Genomic DNA, 25,042 nt, shown 5'->3' with positions numbered 1-25,042 from the left:
ATTACCTACATGAATAGAACTCTTTGTTTAAAAAAAGAAAATGACCAAGGGCTAATTGCCACACGGCGTATCTACACCGATTTTGTTTACCCTCCCTTTTAAGATGCATTTAACAATTTCATGTAAAAATAAATAAAAGTAACGGTGAATATGTCCGCTGATACACATTTTATATCATATTAATAGACATTAACTGCATTGTCGTCAGTCGCCAAGTGAAATGACCACACTATTCTTTTGTTATTCAGTAGATATCTCCCTCTAACGTTTGTTTTCTCTATCTCTATTTCCTCGGGCTTTCATTGCGCTGAAGGGGAAACGTCTGTTCTTTTCCTTTCCCCATTTGTAATGTATTGATAATTTCAATGGTAAAAAGAACCTGAGTAAGGAGGGGGGAAGGGGCATCTTACTAAAGAATGCGTCAAACGCGCCTTGGTGCCATAAAAGTCACAAACCCAACTGAGGACTTCCAGCTCTGAAGCAATTACCCCTTTAAATGTATGGGGGCTGTGCAGCGAGTCTCTTATCTAGTGGACAGAAAGCTGCAAAAAATGTTTTAGCATTTAACTTTATGCAGAATGATTATGAAAAAAATAATAATGCCACGAGATATTTTAAACTTAAGTAGGCCAACTCTGATGACTGTATTGATTTTATTTATAAGGATAAACTATATTTTTTCATAATTTCTTAAAATGATAATATTTGCCAACGATCTGTTAAATAATACAAATATACAGTTTTCCTTTATTAAATGCTTGCAGCCATATTAATGTAATGGTCAATTTATATATTATCATGTTCAAAGAATCAGTAGTGGGAACAGGACTAGTTTTAACCGAATGGTTAGGGTATGCTCCATGACCTTAATGCAGGCCACATGACGGGACGTGTGAGGCCAAAAACAGTGGTTTAGAAAGAGGTGCGCAAAACACGAGATTGACAGAACAGTAAAATTTACTTCCAGCCCGACAGTGAGAAAAGGCATTTAACAGCTATAAAACAGGCTAATCTGCTTAACGATTGATTAAATACATACAATTTTTCTTTGTATTCTAAAGTACCTATAAAATTGGGATAAATCAATATCAAGGATGAATGTTTTTGATGGGTTGTCCTATTTTGGACAATATTTGAGATCGACAAAATTTAACTCTATATCTCTGCTAGGAATGTCTGTTATAGGAATTTCTAAACATATGGTAAGTGCTATTTGATCAGTTTACGGCTACTGCATATGAATATGATTAATTATCTTCCGAAGCTAATTCATCGACGTTTATACCAATAATAATAATAGTAGTAGTAGTAGTAGTAGTAGTGCAGTAGTAGTTTTAACCGGTCTGCAATAAAAGTTGCCTAATAAAAACATGAATTACATGCCGCTAAGTTAATACAATATACATATATCTATATGGCAGTGTGTAACTTCACGTACTACTATGATTTAATTTATACAATATTACACCATGTATACTGTGGGAGAAAAAAACTAATAAAAGTAATATATAACAGTAATAAAAATATTTCTTGCGTGAAAAGCGTGCACACGTTTTAACTTTTCATTTTTAGATTGTGGCAATTTAACAATTGCCAATTCAAATATATGAAATCAAAACAAAAAAAATCACACCAATAATTATATTTTCAATTACAATTTTAAAAATATTTAAATTACCTTTGTATTAAACTAGTAGGCTATGCCACACTGGATATCGGATATCCTAAAATATTTAGAAACAGGAAAGCGCGATGCTGAAAACAAATCAGAGGTGCATTATTAATACTTAAATCATTTAATTGTTTTCACTAGGCTATCTTCCGACGTGTAGTTTGGCGGAATTGAGATCACATAGGCTACTAAGTGTAGGTTGTATCTATATATCTGACTCTTTGATGTTCAATATTGCTCCAACGACTTTGAACTGAAAGCCTTTGATGGGGAGATTTTTCATATCGTGATCTATTTTACAGCATCAGTCTTGTGAATGAAGTAGCGAGTAAAACACACCACACTCAGTCTGCAGTTGGTATGTTGATGTGACTGGAGAGAAAGAGCTTTAAGTGTTTTATTGCAGCCCTTAAGACAAATCGCACGGTTGTGTTTTAGCGTTTGAAGAGGCAATAAATAGACATCCCGTTTGGCCTGTATTCTCTTTACACTCGACCAAACTAGGGACTAACGTCCGCCAAAATCGTCCTTACTTCCAATGCGTAATTTACGTGATATGATTATGATCTGGAAAAAGCAAGCTATGCACATCCTAACTGTGCTCGATAATGGCCTAGTCTGCACATTCTCCAAAGTTAAATGAATGTTATCATTGGCCTATTTATTTGTAACGGATGTTCACAATTGCAAATTCCAATGATGAGTCTTATGGCTTTCTTATCCAAGCCCAACTTTCCTACCCTGTCATCTATATGTCGATGTATCTATGCGAAAACAAAATCCATAATAGTAACGTGACAGCTGTAACAGAGCTCTCATGTGCAGCTAAGCACTTATAACAACACGCGACCCGAAGGGGCATTATGATTTTTAACTAGCACAAGATAATTCTGTGTAATTTTGTGGCCGCGTAATGACCTCCATGAATAAGGCGTTTTGAAGTAGAGCGAACTCATATTGCCCTGCGGTTCTTGTAAGGAAATGTTTGGAATTGAAAGTTCGCCTGGAATTTGTTTTCATTTTCGTGGTAACTGAATTATGCCTTCTATGATTCAAATTCAATAGCGGTGGCAGACATGAGATTGGCCCAAAGTTTACACAAATGATAGTCAAATGGCAATAAATGTGTCAATTTCAGAAACCTGTTTAGAACTTTGCTATTAACACTAAGAATAACTGTAATACACAAATGAATAAATCTCGTGCACCTTATATACGTACAGGCATAAGGATTAGTTAAATAGACTCCATTTTTAATGGCAAACAAAAGACAGTCATTATTCCGAGGCAAAGAGGAGACTCACAGTATAAGAACCCCGCCCTCCACTCGCGTTGCGCGTTCTGTCTCTCACTTACACACAAATACACACATGCACATCGACAAACCATATGCGAGCCCACACACAAGCATTCTGCCTTAATAAATTACCAATCCATTAAAAAAAAGAGAGAAAATTAGTTACGCAAACCTAGCTCTATAAATCAGATTATGTGTTTCTGTATAAAAAAAAATATATGTTCATACACACTTCTAATTTCACAAATAAACACAGCATAAGTAAAACTTTTCTTTTTAACAGTTCCATTGCAAATGGAATGCATGTTCATAACAACTGGTTTTATTATTAACACTTTTTTTTGTTTCCCCCAGTCCAGCCGCACGTGGATTTCAAGAGGCCCATGACTGAAGGTCGCAGCTCTAGCTTTTTGGTCAGCGGAGTACCAACGGATTTTATTAATATGCTACCCCATGGTTATTATATTTAAAGCTTCATGTTTGTCCATACTGTCTCATTACAACTATAAAACTAATAAAAAAAATAAAATAAAATAAAGTAGTCGGACTGTTTTTGTATTTGTTTTGAAATAATTAATATGAATTGCTAAAAGCCACAATACACACAATATATATATATATATATATATATATATATATATATATATTGCTAATTAGCTAGCATAATAACGCTAGTAAAGCAATTGTATCCGTTTCCTTTCCCCATTTTTCTATCAAATAAACTTTTTACGCAGAAACACCAGCAAATGGCAGACATATTCCCACATGAAAATAATCTGAATTTTATGTGGGCAGTTGCCCTCACTGATTTTGGACTCTGTATAATGCCTTGCATATGGAGCAGGCACAAGGTGGCAGTGTTGTTTGATTTAGTCTTCACGGAATGACAGTGTTGGATGATTGAACACGTGAGAGAGAGAGAGAGAGAGAGAGAGAGAGAGAGAGAGAGAGAGAGAGAGAGAGAGAGAGAGAGAGAGAGAGAGAGAGAGAGAGAGAGAGAGAGAGAGAGAGAGAGAGAGAGAGAGAGAGAGAGAGAGAGAGAGAGAGAGAGAGAGAGAGAGAGAGTGAGTGTGTGTGTGTTGTTGTTGTTGTTGATCCTGATCCGTAACAAATATTCAGATATGTCTGGAGTGTTTAATCAGTTGTTTGCAGTGTAACACAAGCCGTTTACGCTTTATGTGAGTAGTTGAGCAAGTGTAAATGATTTTGTGAGCGCAGCTATACAACACCCGTTTGTCATCAGACGGACACAACCAGGATTCAGCAGTTTGGATACAAATTAGCGATACTAGTTACATAGTAACCCTGTCTCTCAAAATATAACTCACTCATGAATATCTCACTCGTAAATAATTCACATTTCCAGTGTAAATAATCACACATAGCGAGGAATAGTAAAATGCAATCTAGAAAGAAAATATGACAAGAAGAGCTACCAATATAGCCCGATGAGTGTCACATAGTCACATTGAATTGGTTGAATATAGTAATTTTTGTAAAAGGCCTGACATTCTTGAGTCCAATTTGCAGATTATAGTAAAGCTATAGCTTACTATGAAGTCAAAAATGCAATTACATAAATACCCGAATCAAAACACCAAAATCAAACTTAACCTGACAACGCATGTATTTAACTATTTGAAAGTAAACGCATTAACCCCAAACCACATCAGCTAGGACAACTTAACTTAAAAAAATATTATATTAATTTTCGCCGAGACAATTAACCATCAACAATAGTACCAGAAAGCGACAGCACAAGTCACTTGTCAACGAGGCTGTGCGTTCACAATCCATACAGTATTAGAGGAAACGACACAATAAAAGTAGGCTACATTTATCTATGTTGCATGTCTCTCTTAAACATCCAGTTTGACAAATCACCATATATTTTGTAGCTACACGTCTGTAAGAAGCCAATAAGCAGCGTAGAATATGTTCACTTACCAGCGTTCGCTGTTGTCTGTGACGCACGTTCCATGGCGTTCGACAGCAGCACATCATAGGCAACGGCACTAGGATCTAGATCCCATTCTCCTGTACTCTTAAAAATGTTACTCTTTCGAGATGAAATGATCATATTTACGCACGCTAAACCCCTCAAGCTCCAGCTAACAGTGCTGTTTTCCTCTAGGGGATCAGATGGGTAGAAAGGAGACTGGGGAGGCGGCGACGTCAGTCATTACTAGCGATGAAGCAGACGAGACAAGATGGTGTTATACTATCTGCGTTTTAAAAATCCGCCTCAGATGGTGAATAAACAGAAAACGGGAAAAATGTCTGGTGCTAAGATCATTTCAACACCACAGCGAGCTCGCAAGTCGATAGATGGGGATATCCAGTAGAAGACAACAGCACAAAGTTCATGTTCATAGAGTGAGTACCACGTGGTCTGACGCAACCAATGACCGCGTGTATTCAGTCGTAAACTTTTATTACTTAGCTGTAAATTCCCCCTCTAAACAACTAGGAATGTGTTACGTTTCACCCTCTCTCAAAGATCGCATTTCCCATTTTCTTCCTTCTTTTTCCCTTTTTTTTATTGGCTAAGTTGATGGCACTGAGAAACCAGTTTTATATTCGTCATATAGCCTATTGTAAAAAAAACACAAGTCCAATTAGTCCAGTACTATTAAAAGCTTAATGATCACATTAACATTTTTCGAATCTGGGTATAATGAAAATTGTAAAACAGGATAAATGGGCAAAAACGTATTAGGTGTCTGTTTATAACCTGTGCAAGCCCTATTTTGTTCATCAGAATGTGTAAATATAAGGGACATATCCATTGTCCTGTAGCCTATACCCACAATGCATTTTAAAAAGTATTAATATCAATAATTAAAGGTGTAAAAATCTTAATGCAGCAAATATTTTTTTAACCATTGTTTAATCTATTTACCCCATTTGACCCATTAGGGATTTTGTTTTGGACTAGTCGTTTAGTTGAGTTTATGTTTGCAGCAGATCGAAGCACATTATAACTCAGAATCATTGGGAGACAGATAGTTCTCATAACAGACACTTTTTTAAAAGATTAAGTTAAAATAATCACATGATCATTTTCACAAGCATTTGAGAGCAAAATAATTATAAAGATCATCTATAACTATTATTCTTATTTCACAAAATTATCATAAAGTCACATTTGTACGTAGGCCTATCCATTGTGTAGCCTACAGACGCACTTTGAGAACAAAATTAGGTTACAAAAACTTGCTATTGCAAGTATTCTTAATTATACGCAGGCCTATTTACAAAAAAACCTTTGACATTTTTAAAACAACCGTAAAAGTTTGACTGCTCTCATGCTGTCAAATGTCTGTACTGAACAACTAATGATAATGCAAAATGAGCACTCCTCTCTGTCAGATAGTATTGCTTTATCAATTCATTGTTAAAGAAAAATCCAATATGATTATTGATTCAATGATGTTCAATGATGTTGATTGAATGATGTTCAAGCTTAACACTGTAACAACGTCAAAGTTCAGAAATGTACAGTTCAGTGTTGTATTATGGTGCAGGCAAGTATGTTTTAATAAAGCTTTGCGTTATTCTTCAATAGCTAACGCTATGTATATCAATGTAGTTGCTGGTCGTTTGTTTTCTTTAAACGAAATTCGTTATATGATCTTGATTGGTTAATTGATAAGTATCAGAATCATTAATTGCAAGATGATAGCATTAAAGAAAATTACACGAGATATCCTTCAAATATGTATCATGTAATGTATGGAAACAATTGCAATTGAGCAAAAAAAAAACCAGTCAAGACAATATAGCCAAAGCTATTTTATGACAATAATACATATTAACTAAACGATTTTTTGGCTAAACAAATCGACAAAAGTTAAAGAACTCTATGTAAGCTGTGTAAGTTTTTCCCTTTAGGCTTAATTGATTTCTTTCACTCCTATCTTCACAGTTTCGTACCACAAATATAAACAGAATGCAAATGGATGTACAAATATCGAATACCGCTCGAATAAAAAATAAATAAATAAATACATGCACAAATACTTACACTAACGAACATAGCCAAGAGCGGGCTAAGATTTTCCCCTTAATTTGTTCCTTTTCAGGAAAAACTAGGGTTTTTTTCTAATTTGATAGCACAATCATAAACAGATTGTAAATATGTGTACAAATACGAAAACTTCCACTCTTATAAAAGTAATACAATAAAATAGAATATCACACAAACATATACATGCACCCTTTGCATACACTCACTCAAAGCAGTCCCACGTCCACGTTGCTTTCCTGGTGTCTTGTTCTAGCCTGTCTGCACTGCACAGAAATCAAAAGGCAAAAACGTCTGCCCGGATGCGACACTGTCGGGTTTACACCACCAATAAAGTTTACTGCAGGTATAGTAAAGCCCTCATTTGGAATGTAACAGCAGTCCAATACAAAGGCAAGGCGGATGGACAATGACCACTGCAATTGTCACTACCACCGGAACTTCCTGAAAAGGTCTATGCCTTAAGTAAAATATATATTATTTTTTTACAATAGTGACCATCCAACACCATCACAACAAAATAAGAGTGAAATAAACACGTTAATTATTATTAATATTATTATCAGCAGCAGCAATAGTAGACAATGTTGTGTAGCCTACATGCAAACGCAATTTTTTTTTCAAGAATCCTGTGTATCAAGAATCAAAACCTTTATCTTGCCTTTTTCAAGTTCTTAAGAGGTATACCTACACTTTAATCATTGGTATCTGTTTTGAGATACAGAATTTGAATATTCGTTTGTATCAATCTAGAAATATTATATGAAATACCTTATACTTGGCTGTGGTTTGGCACGTTGAAAACTATTTTCCTATAAATGGCATTGAAAATAAATTCTGATATTCTGTTATTATTATATCCATATATTGCTTATATTAGCCTAGTCTTTGTGATGTCATCATCAGCCTAATTGCGGCTGCTTTATTGGGCACTAGACTACTGTTATGACCTGCCATTAAAAGTTGTAAAAGAGACAACACTTTTGAACACTCGCACATAAGGTAGGCCACACTAGGATTTTAATGGCGATAGTGATATTTTAATACGTTTAAAGACATTTTAAATGTCGACGCATTATCATAAACCTGCATTAAACACATATTTGTAGCTACTAATTAGATTTCACCCGTTCCTACGGCATGTTGCATATTCTGTCAGATTTGTGTTGTGTGCTAAAAGAATGCAATGGAAGGCACATGTAAATATTGCTCTTGAATCCTTTCCTTTCAATGGAAGTCTTTGAATAAAAAAAAGTATTGGCTTTGATAATATTATAGCTCGCGTGTCCTGTCTTCTGTCTTCAGTAAACATCCAAAGTTGCACTAGCCTTTGCATTCTTTTCATTTTAATTTTTTTTTTTTTTGTATATAAAGTATGAAAGACAGTATTCCTCGTCAATGGAACAGAAGGTTCGTGTTTTGTTGAAGAACAAATTAGTCTGTTTGCTGGACAAGAGAAGACTGTCAATTTTAAAAATGTAAAAAGAGTAGCGTGCTTTGTTAAGGATACACTTTTGCAAGATTTCAGTAACCTTTATCAGTGATTCATTATAGCAAATCCCCTCAATGTCTTCTAGCAAGGCCGAGACCTGCGACCTGTCCGCCTATGTTTCCCAGTGTTGTTGTTATTTTGCTTTGAGTAAATCTTCTTAGCAAGAGATTTTTTTTTTTTTTTTACCTTTAAAAAGATTCTTTATCTTTGACAAGAAATAACTTGAGCGAATCACACACTGTGCCATCATTAGGAAATGTTAGGTACGGATGTAGGCTGAATATGTTTTGTGAGGTGGAATTGTAAAAAATGAATAATTGAAACTGAGATTTGTGTTCATGATTATGTTGAAATTTGACATACTAAGTACCTGACAGTAAAACAACAATTGCATGATAAAGGCATGATATTTATTTGTACAATTTAGTTCTGCTTTAAATTATGCATTATGTCTGACTGTAGTTGATCACGCCATTTTGCCTGGACATACAATTTTCTTATTAAACGGGGAATTCAAAAGACAGCCGTTGGTTATTTGCTAGATAGATTGAGTTGGGTTGTTTTTTTATGTAGAGACAATCTTTCAAAGCTTGAAAAGTTTTCAATCATAAAAACAGATAATAATGGTGAAATATTGTTGTTGCATTTGCCATTTCAGACACCCCACATACATGAAATATATACTATGAAAAGACGTTAAGTGTTGCATTTGTCGTATTTAATATGTAAAAGAAGCAGATTTTGGTGTTTTGTGAATTCAGCATCATGTCAACAAGTGGATTCAGGCAAATAAATAAATAAATGAGACGTGATAGAATGAGCCATCTTGTTTATTCTTCTGTTGATTTCAACAATGGCGTGGACACACACGAATTTGTCTATATTCACACGAGGAACACAAGTAAAACGAGCATATTGATAACAGCAAGATATTACAAGACGTACATGAAGGTTATACTCAGTGCAATTCAAAATCTACGCTATAACACCAGCACGAAAAATGACTCTCCTTAGATAAGGTAGGGTAGTAATTAACGTGTTCATCTACACATAATGTGCATTTTCTATAGGCAGTTTAAGTTGTTGGGGGAAATGTCTAAATAATTTCAACAAAGCAGCTTGTAGAATAAATGAATCATTCATTCTTGCAAGCAAAACTTTGTTTTTAGGTAGTGCCGTGGTACAATCTTTTAACATATAAGATTGGCTTTGAGCTATTGGCGTCTTCCAAAGACTTCAAAAAAGCTCGATAATCATAATAAGTGATTAAAAGGGTAAGTTACATAACTTAGGTTTAATACTACAAAACAAGATTCTATGAAATCTCTAGGTAGAAATGTATATTGCAAATTTCCCATGATTAGGTAGCTTCTCTCGAGATTTTCAAACGATTGTAATCTCTGGTGAGACCAATAAAATAATCGAAAAAATACAAACTGTAGCCTGGCCCACTGACATAGAATAACAATAAAAAACAGTTAGGTAATCGATAAAGTATGTAATACAGAATGCATTTTCTACACTTGCCATCCCCTTTCTCAGTACACATAGCACTAATGCAATATTGCCATATTCGGATTGCAGAAATAGTGTTACACCGAATACATCATCTATTCCTCTGTCAATTTGATTCGTAATGTCAGCATGTTGTGGCTTGATTTTATATACAAGACCAACCGTTTTTAAAAGTGACAAGCTGATGCAATCATTTCAGTATTTTAATTGGTTGCATCTTAGTCATTTTTATCCCCCAGACATCCTCATCAAATATGAAATAATTGTTAAACTCCGTTATATGCTTATCATGCTGCTTACATTTCTCTAAATAAAACATTGTGTTCCTGTTAGTTTGTCAATTTGTCAAATACACAGATCCACTTTTCGCTAATGGTAAAAGTCCTCGTGTGTTGGTAAAAAAATGCTTCTTCTTTTTTTTTCTTTGGGCATGTTTCAGGGTACTTTTGTATGCAGGGGGATATTCTCACTTTTTGACCCAACTGTTTGTAATAAAATTGGCGCGTCTTCCTTTTCATGGCCCATTCGCGAGACCTCTTCAAAATCTGCCATATAACCATAAAAAAGACCATAAAATCACTCCTTGCTTTCCTCTTTCTCTTCCGTTTCCTTGTCTTCTCCTTCCTCCACCTCAGCGTCCTCGTTGGCCTCTTCTTCGGCCTCTGCTTCAGCCTCTCCTCTCTGGCCCGGAAATTTGTCTTTGTTATTTTCTTTTTTCCACTTCATTCGGCGATTCTGAAACCAGATCTTCACCTGCCGTTCGGTTAAGCTCAGCGCATGGGAGACTTCAATCCGGCGCTTGCGCGTGAGGTATGGGTTGAAGAGGAACTCTTTCTCCAGCTCAAGAGTCTGGTAACGGCTGTATGTCTGCCTTCCATTGCGTCTCCCAGGAGCTTTGGAGTGAAACAAAAATATCTGTCAATTGCATGTCTCCATTGCTTCGCTCTCTTTTCATTTACATATCATGGGATGTAGTTAACATGAAGGAAACATAAATTGCTAGGAATGTCTATTTATACGTGTAAATAAAACCGAATAAACAGTTCAATTGTTTACCAATGGAATTTTATTCTCTTTTTTCCAAACACACACCCATACACACATATCTCAACTCATAGCACACTAAGGACAAATTCTGGCACAAATCACACAGTGTGTGTGTCATAGCGTGCCTTATGGTCTAATATCCTCATTACGATTTGCCCCCCAGAACATATTCAGGTAGGCTATGTCAAGTGTGGGCATTCATTGTCGTTTATAGAAGGAATTAAACTTACACGATTCTATACAATGGCGTTTCTAGAAGATCTATGTAAATTGATTCTTCCATACATTCCTTGTTTCTATGTTTGAAATACACAACAGCTTTAATTCAGGTCAGTAAAGCACAGAATTTCACATAACCTGGTGCGCGGGAGAACACACACACACACACACACACACACACACACACACACACACACACACACACACACACACACACACACACACACACACACACACACGCAGGCAGGCAGACAGACAGACAGACAGACAGACAAACACACACACACACACACACACAAACACACGCACGCAGGCAGACAGACAGACAGACAGACAGACACACACACACACACACAGGTTTTCATAGTATCTATCACTCGGATAAAATAAATAGACTGAAAACCTTTCCTCATTCAGGTTCATTACCAGTTTTAAATTAAAGTATGCAAATAGATCTCCTCAATGCACTTCAAATTAACTTGTCATTAGTAGGCGTTAAAATGTTTTCTTTTAAAATATATTTTGACTGACAAAAAAAAAATTTACTGAAACTATTTTAGACTAACTATTGACCTTCAGATTTTTCATTTTAGAATTTTCCTTTTTCCATCTCAACAGGAAGGAAACGCAGACCAATGGAAACAATCGAACAGCGTCAATTTAAATCAAACGAATTATTTGACACTAGCTTTTGCTATTACTGTTTACCGCACATTACAATAACGAATCTATCCTCGTTTGTTCAAGTCATCACAAAGGTGGTAAGACAGGTGAGCATTTCTAACTATAGCGAGAATAATCTGAATCCACCCAGCTCTGTGTCTACACAATTTAGCCAACACTACTACGTTCGTTTTACAAATAAACATAATGGTCCAGTGAAGTGAACAAATACAAAAAGCTGCAGTGCCTATTAAGTACAATTTCGCAACCTGAAAAGCATAACCCACCTGTGTTTTGATCTGTGTTTGTGAACACTGCACGCTCTTGACACACTGACGCAGTCACACAGACACACTCACACGCAGTGATTGAACAGAATGTGAAATAGTAAGTGTTCTAACCGTGAGGCCGCATCCATGGGAACATGAGGCTCGGAGAGGTGTTCTGACTTAAGTGGCCTTGTCCTTCTCCAGGGTTAGTGCTATTGGACGATTTACAGTCTGGGTATTGCGCTAAACTGGCCTCTTGCTGGGTACCATAAAGCGGTTGCCTTGGAAGGGCTTCATATCCATAAAATTTCGTAGCGTCTCCGTGACATGCCAGTGCACAGGGGTTCTGTTGATAACCAGGGTTGGAGATACCTGTGGTTCCGTGATGGAAAAAGTCCTGTACGTGATGCGACGGGTGTTGAAACGCCGGCGCAGCTGCTCCATGTCCGTACACGAGCGTGTGGCTTCGGGCAACGCTCTGTGGAAACCTGCAGTCGTAGTAAGTGGGCTCTAATGATTCGCCGGCTTTGTACTTGGAAAAAAGAGGGTTAACAAAATAAGAGCTCATGTTTATCTAGCATTAAAAAGAGATAAAATAAATTCTCCTCTCTAAATGGTGGCAACCTATTGTTGCAGTTCCAAATGGCATGCAACGCAGACAGAGCAACCGGAACTAGATGGAGAAATGCTGCCCCTTCGGACAATCTGAGGCAGCTCCCACTTCAGATCCTCTCGCTTAGTCTCTCTCTCTCTATATCGCCAGCCTTTTCCTTTAGCAACCTCAAATCATGGCGCGCACGGTGGATGTGTGTTAAGGTTAAAGCTGGCTAGCTCCGACGGCTCAGTCACAAGCTCGTACTTTTTTTTTGCCTCCCACCAGCCACCCCCACTACAATGAGACCCCTCACCCCCTCACCACCACCCCCCCTCCTTGTCCCCTACACCCCACCCTTTGGCTCCTCATCTTTCCAAAGCGTCCACAGGCGTCTACCTTGAAGGGGAAACATAGTTGTATGTGGGTTTTTTTTGTTTTGGTTTTTTTATTGACTAAAAACGGCTGCACGTATTAACTGAATGAATCACTGAAGTTTTTAATGGCTTCTATAGAACATATCCGCAGGTTACTGCAGCTTCGAACTGGCCGTACAGGTTAGTCATGCGGACGTTGAAACAATTTGTCTGGTATTTCGTTTGGGATATAACTAGGTATGATTTCCCTTCAAAAGGCCATATACGCTCCGACGATAACACATCCATTATGATAGGTTTATAAGGTTGCGTATCGAGCCATAACCCACAGGGACTACATTACTCAAGTTTACGAACATTACGAAGAAACGGCTACAACGATTGACACTGTCTACCAGCTAAAACACTAATTTATAATGACAATGGAAAATATTGTAACACTATTATTATGAAATATTATTATTGTTATTATTATCATTGATGCTGCTATATTTAAAGTTTGTGACGAGTAATTGTGACTCCTACCTTGATTATTTGTGTTAGACTGCTAACACACACACACACGCTTCTCTTGGCCCTCCTAAACCATACTAAAAGTTGTAAATCTGCCGTACTGACACAATAAAATTGCGCAATAGATGCCTCGTTATTTTACTGGACACATTAATGGCTTGTTGTTTATTTCGGCTATGCTCATTTAAAGTCCTTCCCAAAATATGAGCATGTGGTTTCGTGTCGTTACTTGACAATTTTTACACTTCGCTGCTAAACGGGAAAGGCGCACACAGGAAATTTATAGACATCTCACAGTCTATAAAGATGCAGATTCTGGGTCATTGTCTCAGTTAGCCTACAGGAACAAATAATGGAGTAGGCTATATAAATTTGTAACAGAAAAAAAAAATCAATAATTAAAATATAGACTAGTAGCCTAATTAAGTAAATAATTGTATTTCTTTTCAAATAAAAAAATCGAACGTATAAAACATATTATTATAACATTGAAGTAATCGATATTGTCCCTATTATTATAATAATAATTATTATATTTTTATAACAACAACAACAACAATACATTTAACACGAATTTTCAAAAGTAGGCTATCACATTGTTTGAAAGGGATTATAAAATCATCATAATTATTATCGGGATACAGTATATTATAAAAGGCCCTGATTACTGATTAATCAATGTCATCTTTAAAGCGTCATGTGAGAATGTCAAACAAGTTCAACAGACAAACATGCCTTCTAAAAAATAAAAAAGTGTCCAAAAATGAAGAAATAAATGGAAAGCATATCGGCGAGATTTGTAAACCAGAACTCACATGAGATTGAAATGCTGTGACGATTTCCCAGTGCCTTCAATAAATTATGTCAGCTACGGCAGCATAAAAACCGACACTGCATGCGCTTTTAAAAAGCATCAGTGAGTTACGGATTTTGACAAAACAAAAGACAGAGAGAGTGGGGAAAAGCACAGCACGAAGATTCGAGGCAACATAAAAATACTAAATACAAAAAGTTTAAAACAAACAATTGTTTCACGAATACGTTAAAGATGGTGTGAATGTAAAGTTTATTACTTTAGCGTGTTGACTTTTTTTTAAAAGCTATCATTGTGATTAACAACAGAAGGCCATTCTTTCAGCACTTTTCTTGAAGCACTCCCAGGATTTAGCAGCCCAAAATGCGTTAACTTTGAGTCAATAGCGCCATCTAGTGTGCTTTGGGGTAACTTTTACAAATTATCATTGACAAATTATCACTGGCAAAACACACAGTTATCCAAATAAATTAGGACAATGACAGAAAGCCTATTTGAATGCACCTGTAGCCTCTTGGAAACATTTGACATTGAAAACACATAACATTCTTAGCAGTGCCGAATACATGATTTAAAGGCGTACAGCACCAGTATGAACACTGTAAATTAGCTTTACAAGCATGTGTTAAGTGAAAACTAAGCTTTTCAGTTTAGCGTCATTTAAAGGCTTGGAGTGAGTTCTGAATGCATCTTGTGGTGTCTGTTGGTGGATTGCTTTTGCCTCTAGTTTGCCCCAAGGACTATATGGCTCTGCAAATCTCTTTGAGAGGGTCCACCACCAACGTCCATTAAACCATAAAGTAATTTAGCCCAGACGTCTAGCCAGTTAGCCAGGTAGGCTTTGTTCGTCTGCATCTGAGACAAACACCACCAAGCTCCAACAGGGTTGTAAAACTAGCATTTTTGTTCTAAGCCGGAAACGTGGTCGATCCGGCTTTGAAATCACCGCATCCTGTTCGTATTGTTAAGGCCCACAAAAAGGCAATTTCAGTCCAGCGTAGAACGCTAAACATATGAATTTTAATTATACCACAACTGAAACTCGTAGCCTAGCCTATATAAATAAGAAAATATTAACATCAGATGATTTTAAGATTACGCCTGTGCGGTTACAGACAGTAGGCTATAAGTTAAGAGGGGTGAAAATACAAAGGTGCACTGAAACAATTTAGTCATAAATAAAGAACGCTCAAATTACAGGACAGGTCGTTTTAAAAGATTTAAATTTAAGTTCATACCCCAAAAACGCGGAGTCTACATTGACTTCAAAATCAAACCCTTTTTACCTTTACGGAGTCCCTCGGCCTGATTAAAAAAGCCATTGTTGTTGAAATTGATATTTTTAATTGATATTGTTGTTGACATTTCCATAAAATATGTATGTGTTTTGTGGCTCTGACACGTTATCTGTAGGCCTACTCCAGATTGAAATCTTTTCCTTGAATTTTTCCTTCGAAAATTGTCATAGCCTATATTATTGCACAAATCATTTTTAAACTATAATAATAATAACGAAACAATTTACGTTTTTATTTAAACGTCAAAATAATATACAATTTAAAAATAAGGTTTCAGTGCTTGGAAACAGGCTTGCAATTAAATACAAAAATATGAGTAGCCTATAAGGCACGGCAGTGGATGAGGCCTAACACAGGCTTTTCGGGTATGTTTTTTGTGGGATGTGTAAATTTGAGATTTCGACTGTTACACATTTGTGCACTTACTCCATCCTCGAAACTTTTCACATGAGAACACTGTATGTGTAGGCCAAATAACTGGATTGCATAAACTTAACTAATTCTTGAAAGCTATTCGCTGCAAAAATATATGTCGTCATTGTGCGGTCAAATGAATGAAATGAGACACAAAAGTCATATTAACATGGTTGTAGGCTATATATTTGGATATATCTACAATCTATAATGAAACTCATTTACAGTTTAAAGAATGTAAAATACACAAACAGGTACATCATAAACAAACTAAGCACATCGACGCAAACACGTATAGGCTATTTTTAACTACAGAACTGTTATTCTTTATAAAATACTCGGCTGTGAAACCTCCTAAAAATAATGGAAGCATAGAAAAGAAACAACCACGTAGAGAGCATAAATTAGGAAATTGAAAATAAAGTAGTTCAAGTATTTTCTCTCTGAAACTTCGGGACACTTTTTGTGTTTGTGAGTAAAGAAACGTTATGTAAATCCAAACTACAATATTAATATGACTCAATCCAGCATGGTAAAATTACGCTTATATTAAATCATACTTCACCAATTTTTCAAAGGATATCCATATAGGACATTTGTTTTCTCTGTTCCTGTTATAGGCCGCAATTGTTAAGACTCGTGATGATACTAAAGTATGGTTTTCCTTCAGTCTGTGTCCGATTAATGGCTTTTGGTCTATTGTTCTTTACTGTCGTTTTTTTCCTTGTTCATTTTCTTCATCTTCATCCGTCGGTTCTGGAACCAGATTTTGACTTGTCGCTCCGTTAGGTTCAGCACCCTTGCTACCTCATATCGCCGGTCTCTTGTGAGGTACATATTGAATAAAAATTCCTTTTCGAGTTCGAGTGTTTGATACTTGGTGTATGGACAACGCTTCTTTCGAGTTGAGCGCGCATGGATCCAGTTTGCCACAGGATTATCTGAAAAACAACGCATAAAAAGTATGATTAGGTGCTGGTGTAAACAAATACGCTGAGATTATTATTGATCCAAGTCTTTTCTTTCTTGACAGTCATAACTTAATGCATTAATTTATGAACTGTAGCACCTAACAACACTTCTCATTTTGGCAAGATTAATCTTCAATTAAATGGTCAGGCTTTATACGTGTAAATAAAAAGTCATTTCATATGAAGTCCCCCTATCTCTGTCTATTTGAAATAGCTTCGCAAACTCTTAGGAGAGAGAAATGGCGCTGTAAACTAGTGAATGTATCTAGGCCTATTTGCTTTATAGGCCCATAAAAAAAGCAAAGGGTTGTGACTCAAGCCTTCACAAGTCTACGCTCAAAGTTCTGCTATGCAGTGAATGCACTGTGAACATTCCACGTGCTGTTTATCGATGTAAATGCTAGGTTTAATTTTATTTAAAAAAAATGTAAATTACGTTTAATTGAACAGTTCAAAACACCAGTCCCCGTTTTTACGTTTATTAGACATTTCAGTAGGAATGTTGTAATAAGCTCCATGACAAGTAGCCTACAACTCAAAACAAGCAATTTTGGTATTTACAGGTTATAATAAAACATATACAGTTGAAACCCAAAATTAGGTATACGAATTCTGAATTTATATGGGATTTATATTTATATACGCATCCTCGCTTTTCAAACGCCTGAATTATTATTGAGCCAACGGCAGGCTAAAATGATACATTTCCTCATGAAACAAAACACAGTATAACATATTAGAATTAATGATAATGGTATAGGCTATTTGTAAACATCACATGCTACCTTCTTTTGCTAGACTTGGCTTTTTAGGAGACCGTTTTTATAGCTCGTTTTACAACCCAATCCTATGGCGTTTGTCATCAGTGGATAGCCCCAAAGCAGACTTGAGTCGGCCGAGAGGATGAAAGAGTATAGAACTTGGTTTTACGACGGACAACAGCCAACCACCAAGCAAACGCAATAAACTGAGAAGCATCCCATATACCCGGTTGTAAACAAGAATAGCACTAACTTACTTGGGTCTAATTCAGGCTTGTCGTCTTTGTGCTTCCCGGAAGACAGAGTCTCCGTCTCAGGCGATGGTGTGTTCTGCTGCTTTTCTCTAATGTCGACGGCGGAGCAGTACAGATAATCCGTGTAATTGCGTCCGTTCGAGCCCAAAGTGTCCCCAGTACGAGGATCCTGGAAGGTGTCGGGCTTCAGTCCGTAGTGCCTGCTATTCCCTGCATATCCTGGAAAAGACACGGTACCGGGGATAGGCTCCAGCCAAGTGCGAACGTACCTTGAGTCTGTGCCTAGGTGAGGTTGGTGAGTGTATGGATGGTAAACCACTGACGACTGGGAGTGAACAGGGGCCCACGAGGTAGTAAAGACGGGTGGTTTCGGGGCAAAACTGCAGGACGGGTAATCCGCGCATTCCGGTACCAGGGTCGTCGGGCGTGAGCTGGAGGATATCGGACCAGTGGCTGTGAAACGACTCGCCAGAACATCCTCGCTCTCATGGTTGATCAAGGAATCCACATAATAATTACTTATGGGACCCGTAGCCGACATGGCGATGTTTCCCTTCTCTTTTACATGCATCCGATTATTATATGGAGTGTATGTGTACTTTTTTATCTGACCGTAGAACAATCAAGACAGGTAATTATTTCAGAAAGCTTCCCAAGCTGGGATTGGACGCCTAAGGAACACGTGATTGCATTTACCCCCTGAAAAACTGCACTGCAGATCAATGCGCGCTCTCTCCTGGAACAGCAATGCACTTCGAGCTTGCAGTAGGTTGCTTAATACTAATATTGTCTTTTTACATAAAGCATAAATATATGAAGATGATGTGTTTCTAATATTATGATGCAACTGATTTGTTATTTGTAGCCTTACAGAGCAGCAGTGTGTGTTAAGCGGTTTTAAAAGGGCACTATTTGTTTGTGTAATCAATCTATGTCGAGGGAATGCTACTGTCCTGTGGCTAGCCTTGTGCGCATCCCTCACTGAACAATGTTATTTATTAAAACAATTAGAAAAAAAGAAAAGGCTGTACATTTCTTTCTCAGTTTCACTATTAATTCTATATAATTGGAACGGACCCAATGGATTCATTTTGACAAATAAACGGCTCCTGTGCTGTCTAGAGGGTTGTTTTTATGCACTGAAGTCCTATTTTCCACTAGTTTCAAATAAATACAATTGGGATATCCCTCATAAAATGGAGTTTTAAACAAATCGGGGCGATGGGAATAGTAAGACGCTCGAAAACGCACCACAACTGCGGCTGTATTCGTCAAGTGGTCGTGCATGCTTTTATGTCCTTCAATAAATTTTTACGAGGACCATTTGATTGTTCATAAACGTGTCGTTAATAAAACTGCAGTTGAGTTCCTGGTATAACGTAAAACCAACACTTCGCTTGTGAAAGAAGTCTCATCAAACCTCTGTAGGCTACAAGAAGAAAGACGAGTGACTGTTCACAAACTCCATTAAAATTGCATATGAGAGAAAGGTTTGAAAACGCTTATTTAAATAGCAATTTCATTGCGATATTTTTGAAAAGGCAAATGCATAACACATTCTACATTTTAAGTTTTGTAAATTCTATACAGCCTACTTCCCTTTCTTTACATGTTTTGTTTATTTATTTAGCAGTTTTTTGCGATTCTATCGAACTTAATTCTAGATGTTGTAATACGAGGCAAATAGTCTTGTTAACTGAAAATAAAATTATACTAAAACTGAAAGGTATGTGAAATATATGTGAATATATTTTTTTTCCGAATCATTTGGTTTTGTAATTCCGAATTATGAATACTGGCGCAACATAAACAAAACATATTTTTTTTCTTTAAATCATTAAATACTTTAACGCGACACTCTTGTCGTGTAGAAAATAACACCGTTTGAACATTTTATTAAACATATGAGTCATTATATTTTAGATTTAATTTTTCTTCTAAGTAAATTGCGAAATTTGGAAATATGTTGATTTTGGTCTGCAGTCATTGTCAGTGTTAGGCCCTGTATGAAACCGGCCACATGAGGTCAGGCTTTTTTACCGCCCTGTTTTCTGTGGGAACACCAGACATTGTCAAAATATATGCACACACCAATAACATAACAATACGCGGACTCTTCATCTTACTCTTGTATCGCAAATATTCAATCATTTCACTATGTTATATGAATTGTTTACAGAGACTCGAACCAAAGTAATGAGTGTCATCAATGTACTATTTTCACTTGTAAAACAACTTAAGTCATTGATTCAACAAAACAACTAAAATCAAAAGAAAGCAAAATATGCTGAATTTATGCTTTCATACCGTTCCCTTTAATAATTATGTGTTTTATAGGAAGGCGTGGCAGCTTGATTATGGCGTGAATCTGAATGCTTCTACTTGCAATAGACTGCAGAGCCAATATAATTTAGATAGCCTATACTCTGAACAAAAGTGAAAGTAAAATAGTATGTAAGTGTATTAATAATTTATAGCCTTGGAGGCTGCAGCTTATTGTGGTATCAATGCATCTAATCAAATTCTGAGAATAATAACACTGTGGCATGTACAAAACAAACAAATATATGTAATATAAAACGTTCTTTAAACACATTTGTAAATTACGGCATCATATCTGTAGCCTATAAAACCTTTATCGCTTTTCCGAGGGCGTGGTACCTGATCCTAAAGTCGTAGTTCACTCACTGTTGTTCGCTTACGTTTATTTTTAAATGAATGTCTTATTATGGTGTTTTAATGTTGTAATGATGCATGTATAACGCTATTGGTTTGGCAATATAATGTTGTTTTTAAATAAATGAAGCATTATCAAAATAAAAAAAATAAAACCGTGTTTAATTGTTTGACTGTTCTATGTCTTTGAAATTTCTAACTGGAATTGTAAAATTGTATCTATAATTACTTTCAGGTGTGATATATAATTATATTTTAACATTAATTCGGTGAATAACAAGGATGTTTTTTTCTCAAAATATATCAGATTCATATAGACAGAACAGCAATTTTACTACGCTCTCTCAATGGAACAACGAGATATAATTTATAAACGAGATGTTCGCTATGTGGTCGCATTTATTTAATACATTTATTGATAACGACCTCGTGATTTAACAGTGTAGAAATCTGCAGAATACAGTATTCGCTGCAGTCTTGGCACTGAAGCTGTGCAGGGTGACTCAGGATAAAACTGAGCTATACGAGCTCACTCACTCTTCTATCCATCCTTACGTTTAGCTTTTAGAACATCACAGACTTTATACACATAATAGACGTCTTTAAGATACTGAAATTCACAAAATAGCATATCTAAAATATAGCACTTTAAGGAGCAATTTCTTGTTTAGGCTATAGCTACAGCTATAGCTGGTTATTCACCCATGATCCCACAATAACGCATTTAGTCTCGTGTGACTAAAACACAATGTAGCTTCATAATATACAAATACCATTTTCTTGCATTGGCATAATTGAATCCTTTTAATTGATTTTAAGTTGTCATTAAACACATCAGAGTGTACTGTCCTTTCTCAGACTACAACAGCACGGCAGCATCATTGCTAATGCACTTTGATTTACGGGAATCTCTCAACATTAATCTCCAGCTTCCTATCTGTTTTTAAAATTAGGCAGCTTTTTGATCGACTTCAGCATAGTATAGCTGGGGAAAAAACAGCACACCTAAAAGTCAAGAGCAGGTTAAAAATCAATATTTTATTTTTTTTCTTAGTTTATTTCAAGCGCTAGCATTTATATTTATTCAACTATTTTTTTATTTTTTTATTTTTTGTTGTTTTTGTTGTTGTGAAGTATACGGAGGATTATTCAAATATTGCAGTATCTAGACCCATATAGCCTTTATAGCGCCAATGCGCCTAAAATAAAATACAATTGTGAATATAACTTCAATATGTTAAGTAGTAAATAAGGTCATGGATTAAAAAAAAATGTTTTTGTTGGTTTTAGTCTTTTTGCTTTTAAACGGCCTTATGTGCGCCATGGTCAACGTGAACATCCCAATACACCATACCGATTAGATGTTATCCTTTTTTACTATTATGTGTCAGATATCTTTGTATTCATTCACGGGAGACGGGAGGATACAAAATAAAGCAAAATGTTAACAGTTTATCCGTTTATCTACAGAACTGATAGACATAACACTACCATACTACAGTATTATATAAGTATGCTATCATATAGTCCTAATTGTTTCCGGAGGGGAAAAGTGCAAAGGTTTAAAATTTCAGTCAAAAAAGTATTTAAATTAATAGCATATATTGAGTTATTGCTTGTGTCCAAGACAAGTGAAAACACCAGCTAATATATAAAAAATATATATTTTGGGGTATAAGATTAAATTCATACTTTGTTGCAAAAAGCCGAGTAAAATACCTTTATTTAGCAAAACTTGCTTTGGATTGGAAACTCTTTCTCTATTAAGCTCAAGCAGCAATCCAACCTGTTCCGGACAAACTCGTAACATACCATGCAGAGAATGAGGGCGAACAATGGCAGTTTCCAACATGATGCAGTACATAAAAGAAAAAACTAAATTAATTTACATTAATCCTGTCAAATTGTACACGTGTGCTGAAACTGGCCTTTAGGTTTACAAACTAAAATAGTATCAATTAAAGGAACAATGTAAAAAAACAAAAAATCAACAGTTAATCAATATCCTCATTCAAGCCCACTGAAAATAAGCAGCAACCATAATCTGTGTTAAATTCTCGTCTCAGTATCTGTGTGTGGACATCTATTCAAATGTTTACATCACAGGGGTAGGCCATTGCTAATGCTACAGACAGACCTAATGCGGAATGTGTCACACATACAGTACTATATGCTTCTGAATGCAAGCCAACAATTCAACATATTATATATATATACTGAGCAAGAGTAGGCTAGGTGTTTTGATGTCTACCAATCCTTAGGCTGTTTGAGGATATTGCCGCTATATCCGCATGCTCGGCGGCAGTGTCCTGTGGGGCTATTACGCGTGCTGTAAACTCTTTGTTGGTGACGCATTCCAGAGGAGAACCCCATTCACTCAACTGAATGAAAATGACTTTGGATTCCAGACTGTCTCCTCCCGTCGCAAAACAGCTGAAGGGAGGGGAGGGGGTTAAGAAAACAAGCATATCTGGTGAAATCCAAAGACTATACTCTCCCAGGAAAAAGGACAAGTAACTGATGAGGCCCTTTCCAACTAACAACTTTCTTAAAAACATTACCTTAACTAATTTAGCCTAGTATTTACACATATTATTTATATGGTTTTAGGAGGCATTCTGTCCTACTGTACAGTGTAAATAAAGTCATAGCACAAATACTGAGATTTACCGATTCCTGATTTGGAGTAACCCACAAATGTTGACCAATTTAAAAATGATGATACATTTTTTTTTTTTTTCTTATTATCATTATTTAGAAATATTCAAGTTTCAAAAAACAGTTTCTTCCATCTTCCAGACATTAATCAAAATGCACATTAACTGCCTAAAAATCTTGTTCTCTTTCTCTGCCTTTCTAAAGCATCGTATAGGCTACTAAAATGTTTTACTAATTAATAAATGTAAATGTAGAAATAACTGCAGAATTTAGAATTCATATGATGAGTATACATTTCAGACAAGCTGCGACAAGCTGTGTGCGTGTGTAGGCCTAGCATAAATATATATATATATATATACTGACGATTTTTTTTGAAAGGTCTGATATGGTAGAAGAATATGAATATCCGTGAAGGAACCACACAGGTTCACTGTTTATAGAGCACGGAAGTAACAGGTCAAACATTGTTTGCCTTGGATACTAGCCACAGTAATTCTGCTGTGGCAACGCTTTTTAACGTTTAGCATGTGCTGTTGCTACTGACCACTGCTACTGCTCATGTTGCTGTTATGTCTGTTATAGCAAGTGTTTAAACGTTCTTTTACAAATGCAATTTTGCTATTTGAGCCAGGCTGTTTATAGCTTAAAAATTGTGTGGTTGGGTTGGGTTGGCCCACATGTGGGTGTAAAGTAATCTGCCACTATTTCAAAACACATATCAAGAGATTTTGTAATTGTTGGGTCACGTTTCTGAGAGTAGGCTACAAAATCAAAGCAGACGAAGTGGATCAAATTTGTAAAGGCGATTAGTCTCACACATACACAAACACAATTACAATTAACTACATGGAAATAAATTCATAGCTGATCAATTTATATAATTAATAGCTGGATAAATAATCTGCACTTTTTCTGTGTCCGTCAGTCCACAATTTCTCTGTTTCTGTCTGTCATTTCTTTGCTAGCACCTCAGCCACTAACATTTCTACTGTTAAAAAGTGACTAAAACACTTTGGGCCATATATTGGAATAAAAGAATAAGCCATAATAAGGAACAGTCTAAGTTTGCACCATAATGTTAACGGTCCTTTCTCCCTCTGAGAGTCTAAATTCTCTTTTACAGCCCGACACACAAAGGCGAGCAAAAGAGAAAAAGAGCCCGCTGTGGCTATAATCGTTCAGTTCATTTACAATGCCATTTGCGGAAACTTCATTGCACAGGGTGTAATTTAACGGCAATTGTCGCCCTTGATGAAGACGAACTGACGTAATCAAGGCAGTTTCTTGTTGTCGAGCCAGGAAGCCAATCCCAACAACATGAAACTACCTAAACCACGCACCAGCCGCGCGTAACGGCGTTATCCACAGGAGGAGACATACAACAAACTCTGCACAGATAAGTAAGGATTTTATTCCATTCCTCAGAGCCTCGAGCGCTAATTTAATCAAACCTCGTCTGTTGTGTTTCTTTAGCATTTGCCCGAGACCATGGCTTTCGGGTAGTTTTAAG

The 25,042-nt window shown here is 36.3% G+C and overlaps 2 protein-coding genes across 2 annotated transcripts; both read right to left on the bottom strand.

Annotated features, from left to right (window-relative positions):
* Nucleotides 1–9,300: 9,300 nt before the first annotated feature.
* Nucleotides 9,301–13,077, bottom strand: hoxc8a (homeobox C8a). The gene is made up of 2 exons (XM_056257987.1): nucleotides 12,334–13,077; nucleotides 9,301–10,896 (listed from the first exon to the last, which is right to left on the bottom strand). The coding sequence occupies exons 1-2, from the start codon at nucleotides 12,767–12,769 to the stop codon at nucleotides 10,580–10,582; spliced, it is 753 nt and encodes a 250-aa protein (XP_056113962.1). The 5' UTR covers nucleotides 12,770–13,077; the 3' UTR covers nucleotides 9,301–10,579.
* A 3,296-nt stretch (nucleotides 13,078–16,373) lies between these two features.
* On the bottom strand, nucleotides 16,374–19,710 carry hoxc9a (homeobox C9a). The gene is made up of 2 exons (XM_056257984.1): nucleotides 18,199–19,710; nucleotides 16,374–17,150 (listed from the first exon to the last, which is right to left on the bottom strand). Exons 1-2 carry the CDS (start codon nucleotides 18,764–18,766, stop codon nucleotides 16,906–16,908), a joined length of 813 nt encoding a protein of 270 aa, XP_056113959.1. The 5' UTR covers nucleotides 18,767–19,710; the 3' UTR covers nucleotides 16,374–16,905.
* Nucleotides 19,711–25,042: the final 5,332 nt, after the last annotated feature.

Source organism: Rhinichthys klamathensis, unplaced genomic scaffold (genome assembly GCF_029890125.1).
Source record: "Rhinichthys klamathensis goyatoka isolate OS25496 unplaced genomic scaffold, OSU_Roscu_1.1 h1tg000147l_1, whole genome shotgun sequence".
Lineage (NCBI taxonomy): Eukaryota > Metazoa > Chordata > Actinopteri > Cypriniformes > Leuciscidae > Rhinichthys > Rhinichthys klamathensis.
Note: the sequence above shows the minus strand (reverse complement) of the source record. Positions and strands in the feature narration are given on the sequence as shown.